At 46.4% G+C, this 17,577-nt stretch overlaps 1 protein-coding gene across 1 annotated transcript in view; it reads left to right on the top strand.

The window, feature by feature from the left end:
- The first annotated feature begins 5,588 nt into the window (after positions 1-5,588).
- ANKIB1 (ankyrin repeat and IBR domain containing 1) overlaps positions 5,589-17,577 on the top strand; it is a 35,188-nt gene continuing 23,199 nt past the window's right edge. The window contains exons 1-5 of the mRNA XM_054384905.1: positions 5,589-5,776; positions 9,693-9,993; positions 11,715-11,897; positions 15,121-15,238; positions 17,226-17,434. Coding sequence (XP_054240880.1) covers positions 5,589-5,776; positions 9,693-9,993; positions 11,715-11,897; positions 15,121-15,238; positions 17,226-17,434 — 999 coding nt within the window. The remainder of the gene's footprint in view (positions 5,777-9,692; positions 9,994-11,714; positions 11,898-15,120; positions 15,239-17,225; positions 17,435-17,577) is intronic.

The following is a 17,577-nucleotide window of genomic DNA, read 5'->3' on the forward strand; positions in this document are numbered from 1 at the left end:
TTTTTTTTTTTTTTTTTTTTATTTCCACTACCTTATCTGTCTGCCAGCAGGAATAGTGAGAGCACAGGGAAAATGTCACAACTGCTGTCACTGCCTTCTCTGTCTAGCTTCAGCATGACCTCTGATGTGATGGAGAAAGCTCCACCAACAAGCACTATTAGGTATTTTATGATTCCAGTGTCTGTAGTGACTTGTGGTGGAAGTAAAGAGCTGAAGATCTTCAATGAAAGTCGTAAAGATGCCATTAGTTGGGTGAAGCAGAGCACTTCCTCAGAGCACTTGTTGAAAAGCTTTGTGACATTAGGGCTGGCTGCGCTCTTCTGTTCCATCCGATTTTTATGCCAAATGGATCAGATTTTCCAGAATAAGGGACTCTGGTGACTTGCATTCCTCTTTACTTCTACTCTTCTTGAGTGCATTAGGAAGAGTCTGACCAGCAGGTCTAGGGAGGTTCTCCTCCTCCTCTGCTTAGCCCTAGTTAAACCACATCTGGAATATTGTGTCCAGTTCTGGGCAGGGACAGGGAACTGCTAGAGTTCAATGGAGGGCTATGAGGGTGTTTAAGGACTGGAACATCTCTCTTATGAGGAAAGACTGAGATACCTGGGGCTGTTTAGTCTGGAGAAGAGAAGGCCGAGAGGGAACCTAACCAATGTCTGCAAATACCTGAAGGGTGGCTTTCAGGAGGATGGATCCAGTCTCTTTTCAGTGATACCCAGTGGTAGGCTGAGGGGCAATGGATGTAAACTCAATCACAGGAAGTTCCACCTCACATGAGGACAAACTTCTTTACTGTGAGGGTGCTGGAGCCCTGAATCAGACTGTCCAGACTGCCCAGATAGGCTGTGGAGTCTTCTTCTCTAGAGATCTTCAAAACCCACCTGGAGACGTTCCTGTGTGACCTGCCCTGGGTGATCCTGCTTTGCAGTGGGGTTGATCTCCAGAGGTCTCTTCCAACCCCTAGCATGGTATGTTTCTGTAATTACTTAGTTCCTTGCTTTACCTAGGAAAGCTCAGCAGTAATCCTACAGAGAAGAGTAGTCCTTTGTCTTGTCTTAGTGTCTACACTAGTTACTGGGTAACTTGATCTTAATAGGAGAACTGATAGAAGAGCTAAAAGGTCAGCAACATGGCCAGCAGGTTGAAGGTTGTAATTCTCCCTGTATGCTCGGTTGAGACCCCACCTGGAGTCCTGTGTCCAGCTGCAGGGTCCCCAGCACAAGAAGGACATGGACCTGTTACAGCAGGTCAGGAGGAGGCCATGTAAATGGTCAGAAAGTTGGAACACCTCTTCTATGACAAAAAGCCAAAGGAGTTGGGGTTGTTCAGCATGGGGTGGAGAAGGCTCTGCCCTTGCGGCGTTTCAGTATTTAAAGGGAGCTTTAGAGAGGGAGATTTTACTGAGGTCTGTAGTGAGAAGACAAGGGGCAATGGTTTTAAACTCAAAGAAGGTGGACTGGGGTTGGATATAAGGAAGAAAATTTTTGTGGAGGATGGTAAGACACTGGAACAGGTTGCCTACAGAAGTTGTGGATGCCCTGTGATTAGAAGTGTTGAAGGTCAAGTAGGATGGGGCTTTGAGCAATGTTATGCACTGAAAGATGTCCCTGCCCATGGTACAAGGGTTGGAGACAATGATCTTTATGTCCCTTCCAACCCAAACCATTATATGATTCGAGCTCAAGTTGGTTTGGTGGTGGGTTTTTTCTCATAGATTCATAGAACGGTTTAGGTTGGAAGGGACCTTAAAGATCATCCAGTTCCAACCCCCTGCCATGGGCAGGGACACCTCCCACCAGCCCAGCTTGATCAAGGCCTCATTCAACCTGGCCTTGAACACCTCCAGGGAGGGGGCATCCACAACCTCCCTGGGCAACCTGTTCCCGTGTCTCACCAATTATTAAAGCTTTTTAATAAGCCTTATTGTCTTTGTTTTCCCTGGCTTGATATTGATCTTGAAGCCCAAACTCATTGCCATGCACCACGGCAGTAATTGTAATTCCACACCAGTCAAGAATAATCTCCATAAATCCAAACTGCAAGGGCCATACTAGAATTAAATGTTGTTATCCCCAGCCTTTATGTAAATAACGGAACAGTTTGCATGCAGTGGGAAAAACAACCTAATAATTCAGCCGAGGTGTCCTGGCAAAAGTTACAGACATTTCCTGAAGGTCTGTGTTGGTGTAAATGAACGTTAGATGAGGTCCAATTTATCTCCTGCCATTTCCCTGCCAGAGGAGCAGCGTTTTGCCAGTGGGTGTATTAAATATTTTATCACAGGTGCAGCAGTTGCTAATTTGCTGGCACACACAAAGTGATCGCCTTTGTCATTGCAGTTAGCTGAATGGCTCCTTCTTAGCTGTGGTGCCTTGAGAGCACCTCTCATACAAAGACAGGCTGGGAGAGTTGGGGCTGTTCAGCCTGCAGAAGAGCAGGCTCTGGGAAGACCTTAGAGCTGCATTTCAGTATCTGAAGGGGACCTCCAGGAAGGCTGAGGAGGGACAATTCAGAAGGGCTTGTAGGGATAGGACGAGAGGCAATGGTTTGAAACTGGAGCAGGGCAGATTTGGATTGGATATCAGGAGGAAGTTCTGCACAGTGAGGGTGGTGAGACACTGGAACAGGCTGCCCAGGGATGTGGTGGAGGCCCCATCTCTGGAGACATTCAAGATCAGACTTGATGTAGCCCTGGGTACCCTGATGTAGTTGGAGGTGTCCCTGCTGAGTGCAGGGGGTTGGACAAGATGGACTTTGAGGGTCCCTTCCAACCTGATGCAATCTGTGACTCTGTGAGATTCTGGGAACTTAGCACCATGTCAAGCAGGTTCTCTTGGACTAGGAAGAGTTAAATAGGTCCTGAAGTTGTTGTGCAGAAAAAGTATTTTGCTGTGGGAATCCGTCTCATTTTTGGCATGCAACTATCTACAGGATTCATAGAATTGAAGAATTGTTTCAGTTGGAAAAGACCTCCAAGATCATTGAGTCCAACCTTCAGCCCAACACTACCATGGGCACTAAATGATATCCCCATGTGTCACCTCCACACATTTCTTGAAAACCTCCAGTGATGATGACTCCGCCAGCAACTTGTCCCAATGCCTGAGCTCTCTTTAGAGTGAAGAATTTTTTAGCCCTTGACTGAAGGTGTTGCTTTGAAGGAATGTTGGCCACTTAAATCACCTCTTTGCTAGAAGGAAATCGGTTTCTTCATTCACCTGACATAAATCAAGATCTCTTGGAAAGATCAGTTAGGGTCATGTTGGCTTTTAGCTCTACGGAGAACAAAGCCAGCATGTAGGAGTGCTTCCAGGAAACAATAAAAGCATGGACTTGTTTGTTCCTAGATCTGGACCTTTGCAAACCCTGTTCCTCATCCTTTTCAACAGCTGAATGTGTTTTCCTCACCTCCTACTGAACAGGCAGGCAGGTGACCAGCACCCGCACCTGGATTAGTAATAGTGTGGCCAGCAGGGCAAGGATTGTCACCTTGGCCTTGGCAACTGGCAAGGCCACACCTTGGGTGCTGGGTTCAGTTTTGGGGTCCTTACCCTAAGAAAGACATTGAGGGGCTAGAGCAGGTCCAGAGAAGGGCAACAAAGTTGGTGAAAGGTCTAGAGAACAGGGCTGGTGAGGAGCAGCTGAGAGACCTGGGGTGGTTTAGAGTGGAGAAAAGGAGGCTGAAGGGAGACCTTCTGGCTCTTTACAGCCCCCTGAAAGGGAGTTGGAGCCAGGTGGGAGTTGGTCTCTTCTGTGTAGTAACCAAGTGACAGGATGAGAGGGATTGGCCTCAAATTGCCTCAGAGGAGGTTTAGATTGGAGATTAGAAGAAACTTCTTGACTGAAAGGGTTCTCAAAGCCTGGCAGTGGCTGCCCAGTGTGTGGTTGGATCCCTATCCCCGGAGGTGTTTCCAAGAGGCAGAGATGTGGTACTGAGGGCCATGGTTTAGCCCCAGCCTTGGTAGAGTTAGAGAATGGTTGGACTTGATGATCTTAGAGGGTTTTTCCAACCAAAATGATTCCATGATTCTGTGAAAAATGGAGACCACCAAGGCCACTGCTCTTGTTCTCAAATGGCCCTGGTGGCACTGGTGACATCAGGATGAGTGTTCACAAAATGACCTCTCAGAGGAACTGAAATGAGGAGACAATGCAAGAGTTCTGCTGGTAGGACCTTGTGCAGAATGGGATCTGATCAAGGCTGTGGTGATGCTGGGATGCAGCATGACATGTTAAGTTCACAATAGAGGCTGAAAGCAGCTTGTGAGAGGCCTCCTCTGGGGAAACAAAAATACCTCCTTGCAGCTCTTCCCTGGGTTTTCTGAAATCCTTGTCACATGAATTGTATCCACGTTCTGATTCCTCTGGGTATTTTCCAGCTTCAGACTCCTTGGATTCTTCTGTAGAACTGTTTGGGCACCAATAGCTGGTGCTAGAAAGCTGAAGTAGAAAGAGAAGTTTGGAGGCAGACACAAGTTGAATTTGAGGCTCTGGGCATGAAGCAGCTCCTGCCCTGCCTGGTTCTGTGTGCTCAACATAGCAAATCTCTGTCCTATCCTGCTGTGCCTGGCATATTTGGATCCCAGTGTGTGCTTTGTGGGGTGAATGGAGCATGGCATGGAGCAGTCTGGATGGGATGACTCATGCACAAAAGAGACCTCCCAGAAGGTTCACTGGGCTACCAGCTGCAGCCTGGTGCTGAGTCCCCTGTCTGTCTGTCCCTTTGACGTAAAGCAACATGTGCTCTTTCCAACTGCATGGCCTGATAAACTTCTCTTGTCCCATCTCATGAGTGGAGATGCTCTGTCTGCCCTGTCTTTATGCAACTGGAGCTACTGGTCACCTCCATCAGATAAAGGTGAGAGGCTGGGAGGTGTAGCAGCTGGAAAGTTCTTTTCTGTATGGCCAAAGAGTGTAGGTAGTGAAGAGCTGCACAGGGTGATGACACAATTTAGGAAGAAAATCATCTGGGAAGAAATGGTAATTTGTGGGTCTTTACTGGGAAGGACTTGAGCAATTCAGAGATTCATAGATTCATAGAATGGTTTGGGTTGGAAGGGACCTTAAAGATCATCCAGTTCCAACCCCCTGCCATGAGCAGGGACACCTCCCACCAGCCCAGCTTGCTCAAGGCCTCATCCAACCTGGCCTGGAATGCCTCCAGGGAGAGGACATCCACAACCTCCCTGAGCAACCTGTTCCAGTGTCTCCCCACCCTCACTGGAAAGAAATTCTTCCTAATCTCCAGTCTAAAACTTCCCTCCCCAAGCTTCAATCCATTTCCTCTCATCCTATCATTACAAGCCCTTGTAAAAAGTCCCTCCCCAGCTTTCTTGTAGTCCTCTTTCAGGTACTAGAAGGCCTCTCTAAGGTCTCTCCAGAGCCTTCTTTTCTCCAGGCCCCACAGACTTGTTCACCACCTGCTCACAGTGCTGTAGCTCTGGGTGAATTCATCTAGGAAGGGTTTTTTTTTTACAGAATAACTTACCCTTTGTTTGTCTTTTTAGGCTGTGAAGCATGTTGCAGAACTGTCCAACAAGTGGATGAAGGGCAAAGGCAAAAGTGCTACTGCTAGCTAGGAGAGCAAGATGGGAAATACAACCACCAAGTTCCGCAAAGCTCTGATCAATGGAGATGAAAACTTGGCCTGCCAAATCTATGAGAGCAACCCTCAACTCAAAGAAACTCTTGACCCAAATACTTCTTACGGAGAAACTTACCAGCACAATACTCCTCTCCACTATGCTGCTAGGCATGGGATGAACCGGATCCTGGGGTAAGGCTGCTTGGAAGCTCTGTTTGGCTGTGAGTGACCAAGCTAAGAAAGCAAAGAACTGGGTGCTGAGTGCCTCATCTGCATGTGTCTGCGTGTCTGTGTGTGGCTGCAGACACACAATTTGTAACAAAGAGGGACAGAAAACCTGGCAGTGAGTCTGGGATCACAGGCTGGTGTTCACCTTGAGCCCCTATCTGGGTCTAAACTCTGGCAGTTGCTCTGTCACCCAGGGCTACAAAGATGATGAAAGGGCTGGAGCATCTCTGTGATGAGGAAAGACTTGGAGAATTGGGAGTTTTTAGTCTGGAGAAGAGAAGACTGAGTGAGGAATCTCATCAGTGCTGATCAGTACTTCAAGGTTGGGTGTCGGAAGGATGAGATCAGGCTTTTTTCAGTGGTGTCATGACAGTCCAAGGGGTAACAGGCACAAACTTGAACATAAGAAGTTCCATCTAAACATGAGGAGGAACTTCCTTAATCTAAGGGCACTGGAGCAGGCCGCCCAGAGAGGTTGTGGATTCTCCTCCGTCTCCAGAGAGATTCCAGACCTGCCTGGACTTGTTCCTGTGTGACCTTATCTAGGCGACCCTGCCTTGGCAGGGGAGGTTGGAATGCAGAGGTCCCTTCCAACCCCCACCATTCTGTGATGGAAGAATTAACTCTTGCAGACTTCAGTCAGAAGCAGTTATTGACAGCCTTTCAGATGCTTCCTTTGTCATCACCCCAAATAACTACTGATGTAACCTCACTCCTTGCTCTCGCTCGCAGGATGTAACTAGTGGTATGGAAGTCATAGAATCACAGTCTGATGGGGGTCGGAAGGGACCTCTGGAGATCCTTGAGTCAAACCCCCCAGCCAGAGCAGGATCACTTAGGGCAGGTCATGCAGGAAGACATCCATGTGGGTCTGAAAAGTCTCCAGAGAAGGAGACTCCACAACCTCTCAGGGAAGCCTGCTCCAGGGCTCCAGCGCTCCAGCACCCTCACAGTAAAGAATTTTCTCCTCGTGTTGAGGTGGAACCTCCGGTGTTCCAGTTGTGTCCCTTGTCCTAACTCCTGGCAGTGTTAGTAATGGTTCTTAGGGCCAATTGAATTTCAGGTGTACAAAAGTCAAGATAATAGTCTGGATTTTCACTGCTAAATGGTTAATGATCTATCAGCAGATCTTTTGAACTTACAATGGAAATAATCAATGTTTCCTGCTCAGATTTTTACTCCATGCATGAGATTCCTGGGCTGTAAGTGGAGCATAATGAAACAGAGAAGAAACTGAAAGCAGTAATAAAGAATGTTCTATATAATGAGTAAAAATATCCATGATTATTTTTACTAGGTGTGAGTTTAACCATCAGGTAAATAAAAGTGCTCTTTAGAAAATGATTTAAAGCAGCTCCTGCTTCTCTACAGCTGTCAGCAGTGACTAAAAAGATTTCATCAAGGGCTTTCTAGTCCACTGTGGTTGTTTTGTTCCAGTGCATTTAGGGGGAAAAGTGCTTAGAGTTAATGAAATAACCATGATTATTCCAGGTTTTATGCATGAATATTGACCTGCTCTGTTGGAAGGTGGATGATTCATTAATTGCATGAATTAATTCATTTCATATGAGTTTTAAATTACTGTTAACAGGAATTGGCTCTTCTGTATCTTTTATTAACTCATGGCTCACCCACACCTCTCTTAATGCTCAGAAAACTGTGAGCTTTAGGTTTATGCCTGCATTGGAGTTTGCAGTGTAACATTTCAATAGCAAGCTGGACTGAAGGACTGGATGGGGCCATCCAGAGGAACCTGGACAGGCCAGAGAGGTGCGTAAGGAGAATCTCAGGAGGTTCAGTAAGGTGAAGTGCAGGGTCCTGCACCTAGGTTGGCCCAATCCTAGATATCAGTCCAGGCTGGGGGTGATGAGATTGAGAGCAGCCCTTCAGAAAAGGACTTGGGGGTGCTGGTGGAGGGGAAGCCGGACAGGAGCCAGCAATGGGCACCTGCAGCCCAGCAAATGGCAGCCTGAGCTACACAAAAAGCAGTACAACCAGCAGATGGAGAGAGGGGTTTCTGCCACTCTGCTCTGGTAACACCTCACCTGGAGTACTGTGTCCAGATCTGAAGCCCTCATGTCCATGTCCACATATTTCTTGAACACTTCCAGGGATGGTGACTCCACCACCTCCCTGGGCAGCCTATTCCTATGTCTGACCACTCTTGCAGCAAAGAAATGTTGGTTTCCTGGAGTGAGGGAATGTGCCAGTTGTTTATTTATCAACTTCCCAGCCTGGAGGTCTTGCCTGTCTTGCTGCTTTCCTGCAGACACCCATAGCAGGAGGTGTGAACATTTCAGCCTTTCTTTTTTGTCACTGTTTTCAACACTTTTTTTTTTTTTAATGCTTTTGTCACCTCAAGTTTGGATTCTGCGAAGAGCTGCAGCTTGAAGCAACATCTGAAGACTGCAACTAAAGTAGTCTGGCTGCCTTGTGGTTAAGTGGTATTTCCCACAGGCAATGCAGATTTTCACAAGATCTTCTCAGTACATTTCCAGGCAAAATGCAGCTTTTCATACCTCTAAAGGTGTGAGCCAAATTGCAAGGGTCTGGAATACTATTTTATGAAAGTCTCCTGCACCAAATCACAGAATGGTTTTAGTTGGAAAAGATCTCTGAGGTCATTGAGTCCAACCATTGACCTAACACCACCATGGCCATTAAACTAAGTCCCCAGGTGCCATGGCCACATGCTTCTTGAACACCTTCTAGAATGGTGACTCCACTGCCTCCCTGGGCAGCTTTTTCCAATGCCTGACCACACTTGCAGCAAAGAAATTTTTATCCAAATGCCCAACCTAACCCTCCCCTGGCACAGTTTCAGTCCATTTCCTCTTGTTCTATCACCTGATACTAGGGAGTAGAGACCAACCCCTACCTCACTCCAATCTCCTCTCAGGGAGACTTTTGGAAGAGATGAAGGAGAGGAAAGGGAGGAGACTCGAGAAATATGAAGCCCATTTATGTGTCTAGAATGAGCTGCTGGTTGCCTTTGATAGCTCTGGTGTTTTTCACCCATTTGTGAGACACAGAAGAGAAACAAGTGAGGAGAATGAGTAATCAAATCTAATTTTCCCAAAGCCCAACAGTGAATTTTATAAAGGCCATAAAATTGTTCTCCAAAATTTACATTTGATTCATACTGAAGTTTTCAACATATTTAGAGGAGGTTGGACACTTCTTTGGCAGATGACTCTGAAAGAAGGGCAGATTCTGCCACTTTGCTCTGCTGAGACCTCACCTGCAGTGCTGTGTCCAGCTATGGAGCCCTCAGCACAGGAAAGCAGGAAAGCACAGGATAGAGCAGGTCCAGGGGAGGCCATGAAAATGATCAGAGGGCTGGAGCACCTCTGCTAGGAGGACAGGCTGAGGGAGCTGGGGTTGTTCAGCTTGGAGAAGAGAAGGCTCCAGGCAGACCTAACAGCAGCCTGCCAGTACCTGAAGGGGGGCTACAAGAAGGCTGCAGAGGGACTGTTTGCAAAGGCCTGCAGGGACAGGACAAGGGAAATGGTTTGAAATGAGAGCAGAGCAGATTTAGATTGGATGTGAGGAACAAGTTCTGCACCATGAGGAGCTGCAGCACTGCAACAGGTTTCCCAGAGAGCTGCTTGAGGCCCCATCCCTGGAGATATTGAAGGTCAGGCTGGACCTAGTGGAGGATGTCCCTGCTGACTGCAGGGGCCTTGGACAGGGTGGCCTTTGGAGGTCCCTTCCAACCCAAACCATTCTATGATTCTGCGTTGATCTTAGGCAAGGGAATAGCCTTCTTAGAAGGTTTTCTGGATTTCTTTCTTGAAAAAAAAATATTTGCTGATCCATCTTGCTGATCTACCTTGCTGATAGGCTGTTAATTGCTAATTATTTCCCTCCCCCCTTGCAGAACTTTCCTTTTCGTTCGAGATGGAAACCCAAACAAACGCAACGTGCACAACGAGACATCTATGCACTTGCTGTGTATGGGACCTCAGATCATGATCTCAGAAGGAGCTCTTCATCCTCGCCTGACACGACCCTCGGAAGATGACTGCAGAAGAGCAGACTGTCTGCAAATGATCCTGAAGTGGAAGGGAGCAAAACTGGATGAAGGCCAATATGAACGAGCAGCCATCGATGCTGTTGATAACAAAAAAAATACACCCTTGCACTATGCTGCTGCCTCAGGGATGAAAACCTGTGTTGAGGTAAAAGCTCTGCATACTGCTGATGGTCATTGGCAGGGACAGTGGTGTCAGAGTTTTTTTGGGGGCAAAGACCATGATAGAGTCTATTGGCCACACCTCCAATCCTGCCTCCAGTTCTGGTGTCCCCAGCAGAAGAAGGACACAGAGCTGTTGGAGTGAGTCCAGAGGAGGCCACAAAGATGATCCACGGGCTGGAGCACCTCTGCTGTGAGGAGAGGCTGAGGGAGCTGGGGGTGTTCAGCCTGGAGAAAAGAAGACTCAGGGGGACCTTAGAGCTGCTGCCTTCCAGCACTTGGAGGGATTCTGGAGGGACTTTTCCTGAGGGTGTCTAGAGACAGGACAAGGGAGAATGGTTTGAAGCTGAGGGAGAGCAGAGTTAGACTGGAGCTTAGGAAGAAGTTCTTCAGTAGGAGGGTGGTGAGACTCTGGAACAGGCTGCCCAGGGAGGCTGTGGCTGCCTCCTGCCTGGGGGTGTTCAAGGCCAGGTTGGATGAGGACTTGAGCATCTGAGTCTAGTTGAGAGGTGTCTCTGCCCATGGTGGGGAGGTTGGAATAGATGATCTTTAAGGTCTCTTCTAACCTGAGCCATTCTGTGGTTTTTTTTTAACTCCATTTTTCATTAATTGGAAAAATGACAAATATGCAGGCAGACCATAGTGTCAGAAAGAGTCACAACTGCTGCAGAGTAAACTGTGCTTCTGGAGCTTTTAACTGCAGACTGCAAAATCTGCGGGTTTGAAACTCATCATTAAAGATCATGGTTCTTGTTGCTTCACAAAGAATTGCTCCTTTGCTCACTGCCTCTGATAGCTTTCATTAGATGCATCCAGCCACTAGACTGCCAATTCCCCAGTTAATCACAGAAACTGGGTTATGTTCTCATGGCAGTAGACACTGTTCAATGTACCAAACCAATTTGCTCTCAGTGTGTCATAGAGTCAGACCAGTCTCCCTGGACTCAGCACTAGGGAGGCCACCCCTTGAGTGCTAGGTTCAGTTTTGCATCCCTTACTCCAAGAAAGACATTGAGGTGCTTGAGCAGGCCCAGAGAAGGGCAAGGAGGCTTCTGAACACATCTGGTTGGAGAATACATCTGGTGAGGAGCAGCTGAGGGAACTTGAGTTGTTTAGTGTGGAGAAGAGGAGCCTGAGGGGAGACCTTCTGGCTCTCTACAACTCCCTAAAAGGAGGTTGGAGTGAGGTGGGGGTTGGTCTTTTCTCCCTAGGAACAAGTGACAGGAGAGGGAATAGCCTCAAGTTGCACCAGGGGAGATTTACGTTGGTCAAGGGAAGAAACTTCTTGACTGAAAGGGTTCTCCAAGCCTGGCACAGGCTGCCCAGGGAGGTGGCTGAATCCCCATCCCTGGAGGTGTTTCCAAGAGTCAGAGATGTGGTGCTGAAGACCATGGTTTAGCTCCAGCCTTGGCAGAGTTAGAGAATAGTTGGACTGGACAATCTTAAAGGTGTTTTCCAAGTGAAGTGATTCTGTGCTGTGTTGTGGCTCTGTGGGGTTACTGTGGGTAGATGCCTGAAATCAAGCAGTAACTTACTTAATAACAACAGCAGTGCTCCTTGGCAAACAAAGCTTCTCTGTTATATTTATGTCTTTATCCTCTTTTCTTTGTTCATATTTTTCGTGTGTTCTTAACCAAGATGTCTTCTCTTCAGGATATTAGACTTGGCAATGAATAACTCTCTTTACTTCACTGTTTTACTTTCCAGCTTCTAGTAAAACATGGTGGAGATCTGTTTGCAGAAAATGAAAATAAAGACACCCCCTGTGACTGTGCAGAGAAACAGCACCACAAAGAGCTGGCTCTTAACCTGGAATCTCGCATGGTATTTTCACGTGATCCTGAAGCTGAAAGCATTGAAGCTGAATATGCTGCTTTAGATAAAAGAGAGGTCAGAGGATACTTTACTTTTGGGGTATTTGACACATTTTGGGGTATTTGACACATTGTTCTATTTGTAGCAGTTACACTGGGGCAAAACTCTGCAAAGCGTTTCAGCAGGTGCTGGACTTTGTGGTGTAGGTTTGTAAAACATTTGATACTACACAGTTCTCTCTGGCTTTCAAGTTAAACTCAGACAACGTAACATACATGGCCAAAACTAAAAAGTTTGATTCTTAACTACATGGATTGTCTTGAAAGGAAAGAGAGTGAGGCCAATAAGGTGGGAAACTGTGTCTGCAAGCAAATGTTTTGTACGTATTTGTGTTTCTTCAGCCTTCCTGGCTGAAAAAGCAGGTGGGAAGAAGACAGGAAAGGAGGAATTCTGAAGAGGGAAAATGTTCTGGTGGATTTTCCTAGGATGAAACAGGATTGAATGTCACCCAAAAGCATCTGGGTAGGGCAGGATTTCAGACAGGTCATTTACTCTGTTTTATAACATGATGCCTGCAGCTGCTGTATAGCAGAACTTTGGTGAAAAGCAGATAATAAGAGGTGGTGTTATTCTGAAGTCATGTTTTGAAAGAGAGAACAATTCACTGTCATACATTGGCCAGATCCTGGTATGTCTTCCAGGGAACTGTGATTTGGTAAGAGGAGGCTGAGGGGAGACCTCATTGTTCTGTACAACTTCCTGAAAGAAGGCTGGAGAGAGGTGGGGGTTGGTCTCTTCTCCCTAGTATCAGGTGATAGAAAAGAGGAAATGGCCTGAAATTGTGCCAGGGGAGGGTTAGGTTGGAGATTACTAAAAATTCCTTTGCTGCAAAAATGGTCAGGGATTGGAACAGGCTGCCCAGGGAGGTGGTGGAGTCGCCATCCCTGAAGTGTTCAAGAAATGTGTGGCCATGGCACCTGGGGACATGGTTTAATAGCCATAGTGATCTCAGGCTGATGGTTGGACTCAATGATCTTAAAGGTCTTTTTCAACCAAACCAATTCTATGATTCTGTGATTTGACCAAGAAGATTCTGAGCAAAATTTCCCTCCACATCCATCATCTGAGCTTAAATAACTAAAATCAGAACACATAGAGAAATGGTGGGATCCAGTCAATATTGTGACGTCATTTTGGGTAAACTGGAAGATTTCTCTATGGCTGCTCCCTTCAGAAAGGCCTTGCCTTTGACTAGCTTAGCCCACCTCCTAATGACATGCCAAAGAAAATTCATTCAGATTTAAATATGAGTAGTCTTAGATCACATTTCCCTGGTGCATGCCACACATGGTCACTTCCATTTCCATAGTAAGAAAGGCCTTGTACTGTTCAATTAATTTTCTAAGCTAATTTCCTTGACTATATTCAAATACCAACAAGCTTAATTAGGTTGCTTATTCCTAGGTGAGACCTTTGGAGGTGAGGTTTAATATCCTTCAGTTGCACATTGAAAGAGCAAATGTAATGAACTCATTGTAGTTGATCTGAATATGCCCATCCAGAGACTCCCAAATGGTTGTAAGAGGAGGGTTTGAGGTTCTTTTCTCTGTTGGCAAAACCACTTTAAAAGCTGCGGTTTACCACTCCTTTGGTTGTACAAGTAGAACTATTTGGATGGTTGGATCATAGATTCATAGAATGGTTTAGGTTGGAAGAGACCTGGAAGACCATCTAGTTCAAACTTCCCTGACATGGGCAGGGACATCTTCTACCAGCCCAGCTTGCTCAAGGCCACAGCCAACCTGCCTTTGAAAACTGCCAGGCTTGGAGCCTCTGCAGCTTCCCTGGGCAACCTGTTCCAGTGCCTCACCACCTTCATGGGCAAGAATTGCTTCCTAATGTCTCATCTCCATCCAGCTTCTTCCGGTTTGAAGCCATCACCCCTTCTCCTATCACTCCACGCCTTTGTCAGTAGTCCCTCCCCAGCTTTCCTGGAGGCCCTCTTCAAATCGTGGAAGGCTGACTTTTAAAGGAGGTTTCTGTGCATCATAAGCTGGAATCAGAGAGAAGTCATCAATATTCAGAGCAGTTCAAAGCAAACCTCTCTGCTGTTGCATGAAGGTTACATTTCTCGAACTAAATATGGTGTCTTCACAAGGCTCTGCCAGACTGTCTTGGACATGTCAACCCTTTTAAGAATTCTCATTGTGCAAAGCCTTCACTTAGGAATTTCCAGACAAAGCTAAACTGTGCCAGCCTAACATTTCCTTTCTTTCAGTTTCCTCTCTGGGCTCATCTATTATTTTATGAAACAAATGCCTGAAGTTTCAAACACATTCTTAAGAAATATTTCTTTCATTACTTAGATAAAATTAGAATTCCTTAAAGAAAAAAAAAAAAAAAGGCAAGATCCCAAAATCCCTGCAGTGTTGTGTGGAATGCTCCAGCTAAGATCACATAATAGGCTGTTACTCAAGGGAGATATTTGTCTGTGCTTGACCCAGAACCAATCAATTCAATATAGAATTCTGAGGAGAAAATACTAGATCCTGAAATATACATCTGTGCTGCAGGTTTAACAGAAAAGCCATTTCTTTCCCCATTGGGGAATGGTTATTCAAGAGTTGTAGTGTTATGCTGACAAAGCTGCTTGATTCACAACTGCAATTCAAAATGCAGTTCAACTTCAGTCAAGACAATTTACACTCTGCTTCCATTTTTTTTTCTTTCCTTGCACTTAGAATCATTCAGGCACCCAGCTGTTTGTATCCCTGTCTCTCTGACATGTTTTTCTAAATGATCTCTTCTGTAGGAAATTAAGTAGGTCAGTCAAATTCCAGCATGCTAGGAATCAAGTGGCCCAGATTTATTTCAGTGCATGCCATTAACATTCAGATTGTCCTTTACTGAGTCATGCCTGGGCAGCACTGGAAGGACATGCAGAAACTCCCTCAACCTGGGCAATCAAGATAAAGGTCAGGACACTCAAAGGCCATTTCTTTTCAGCTTTTTTTGCTTTCTCCAAAAGGACAGAGCCAGTGCAGAGCTGTGACACCTTTACTCTTGCCAGTCACAAAGGTCCTGATATCACAGAATCTTTGACTGGTTTGGGTTGGAAGGGACCTTCCAGACCACGTAGTTCCAACCCCTCTGCCATGGGCAGGGGTATCTCCCATTAGACCAGATTGCTCAAGGCCTCATTCATCTTGGCCTTGGATACCTTCAGGGAAGGGCCATCCAGGACATCCCTGGGCAACCTGTTCCAGGGTCTCATCAGTTGTCTTTCTTCTTCTCACAGCCATACGAGGGGCTAAGACTCCAGGACCTGCGAAGGCTTAAGGATATGCTGATTGTGGAATCTGCTGACATGCTCCAAGCTCCTCTCTTCACTGCAGAAGCTCTGCTTCGTGCACACGGTAATCCAGAAAAACCTTTCGGGGCGAGGAAGCTGTTTTCAGCAAAATGCAAATTGCTGTTGTCTAGTTAACTTTTGATTTCCCAAGTGAAAGAGAAGTAACAGTTAATCAATCGGCAGGAAACAGTTCACACAGTGCTTCAGAAAGAAGTACAGCTGCAGGATGTCAACAAGCATTGAGGCAGATGGAGACAGTTAGGAAAGTGATTCAAACTGGGAATTATCCTGGAAGACATTTTAACTTAGGGAGATGGAGAAGCAGAGCTTTCCTATTTCACACACTGCTTCAGAAAGAAGTACAGCTGCAAGATGTCAAAAAGCACTGAGGGAGACAGGGAGACAGGAAAGTGATTCAAACTTGGAATTATGCAGTGTGGAAGAAAAGAGTTTCCCTCCTTGTAGTGAGAGACACACAAGCAGAACTTCCATCCATGTCCAAAAACTCAACTTTTTTGTACCTATTTTTGTCACACCATTGGGTTTTCTGCCACTGTCTATTTGTGTATAAAACTGGAACAAAAATGTGGTTTGGTTTTGGGAGTTTGGGGTTTTTTTTTGTTGCAGTAAAAGCAGTCCAACCATGTCAATACATGGTTGGAAATTGCCTTGGGTTTGGAAGCATCAGCTTCTGTACCCTTGGAAGGATTTTTATAGTCACTCTTTTAATGCAGGGTATATTTTTCCATGTGTAGATCTGTAACTAGTTTAATTCCACTGAAATCACTCCCTGCTCTCATCGTGTCTTTGAAAGTGGAGTTGTCAGATTGGGAATGTACCAGATTCAGAGTGTTTGCTCCTGACAAAAGTATCTCTGAAACTCAGTGGAAGCTTTAGATTTTGATTCAGGGATTCCAAACTTCTGCTTACTGAAGCATCTGCATTGTTCCTGGATGCCAAAGGAACTACTCAGGCAGTTAATGGTTCGCATGCTCATTGCTGGATTTGCTGGATTAAGTTTCCATTTGTGGGCTCCTGGTGAAAGTAAAGGGGAAAGCGAAATAGGAAAACATGATTTTAAACCCACAACATTTGTCAGGCTGTCATGAGGAGCTCTGGTACCTGGAACTCATTTCTTTTACATTCGGTAACTGGTGCTTGTGTTCCTTTTAACACTGAATTCAGTCAGCATGAACTTGTGGCAGTCTGATGATTCTTAAGGCACCGTCTTTGCATGTGTCATGGAATCATAGAATGGTTTGGGTTGGACGGGACCTCCAAAGGGCATCCAGTCCAACCCCCCTGCACTCAGCAGCTGCCCACTCCCTAGGCAACCCTCATATTAATGACCTTTTCCTCACATGCAATCTAAATCTGCTCTGCTCTCATTCGAAACCATTGCCCCTCATCCTGTTCCTGCAGGCCTTTGCAAACAGTCCCTCTGCAGCCCTCTTTAGCCCCCTTCAGGTACTGGCAGGCTGCTGTTAGGTCTCCCCAGAGCAGCCTTTTCTCTAGGCTGAACAACCCCAGCTCCCTCAGCCTATCCTTATAGCAGAGGTGCTCCAGCCCTTGGATCGTCTTTGTGGCCTCCTCTGGACTCACTCCAGCAGCTCTGTGTCCTTCTGCTGGGGACAGCAGAAGTGGAGGCAGGATTGGAGGTGGGGTCTCAGTAGAGCAGAGCCAAGGGGCAGAATTCCCTCTCTTGCCCTGCTGCCCACACTCCTCTGGATGCAGCCCAGCACACAGCTGCCTTCTGGGCTGCATGAGGGCACTGCTGGCTCATGGGGAGCTGCTCAGCAACCAACACCCCCAAGTCTCTTTTTTCAGGGCTACTCTCAACCCACTCTGCTAGGGCTTGTCCCTGGGATTTGACCTTGCTCCTTGACTTGCTGTAATCCTGTAGCCATGTATCCTGCCACACTTGAGCATGTGTATTTGCTTCTAATGATTTTAGCTTAGTGTCTGTATATTCTTTTGAGGGCACAGTTGGAAAATGTATTTTTGTAACCTTGTCAGCTGCCTAATTTTCTGTATCTGTGCATTTACTGGAGACTGGGACAGGGAGAAGTTACTTGAAGCCTGGATGTCTAATCCAGAGAACTGCTGCCAGCGTTCAGGGGTGCAGATGCCAACTCCCCCTCCAAGCGGTTACAATGCTTGGGATACGCTGCCCTCTCCACGGACTCCACGCACCACTCGCTCTTCTGTAACTTCCCCTGATGAGATCAGCCCCTCACCAGGAGACCTTGAGACAGCTGTGGTAAGTTTATAAATAGATCTGGAACTAGCAGGGCAGAAGAGATCATTCTAAACATAGTACACCTGTGCAGACAAGAGAGCTGTGTTGTCTCATCTCAGTCCAAAAAACACATTTGTGAAGCTGTAAAGTGTTTCCAAAAGTGA

This window comes from Indicator indicator, chromosome 11 (genome assembly GCF_027791375.1).
Source record: "Indicator indicator isolate 239-I01 chromosome 11, UM_Iind_1.1, whole genome shotgun sequence".
NCBI classification, from domain to species: domain Eukaryota; kingdom Metazoa; phylum Chordata; class Aves; order Piciformes; family Indicatoridae; genus Indicator; species Indicator indicator.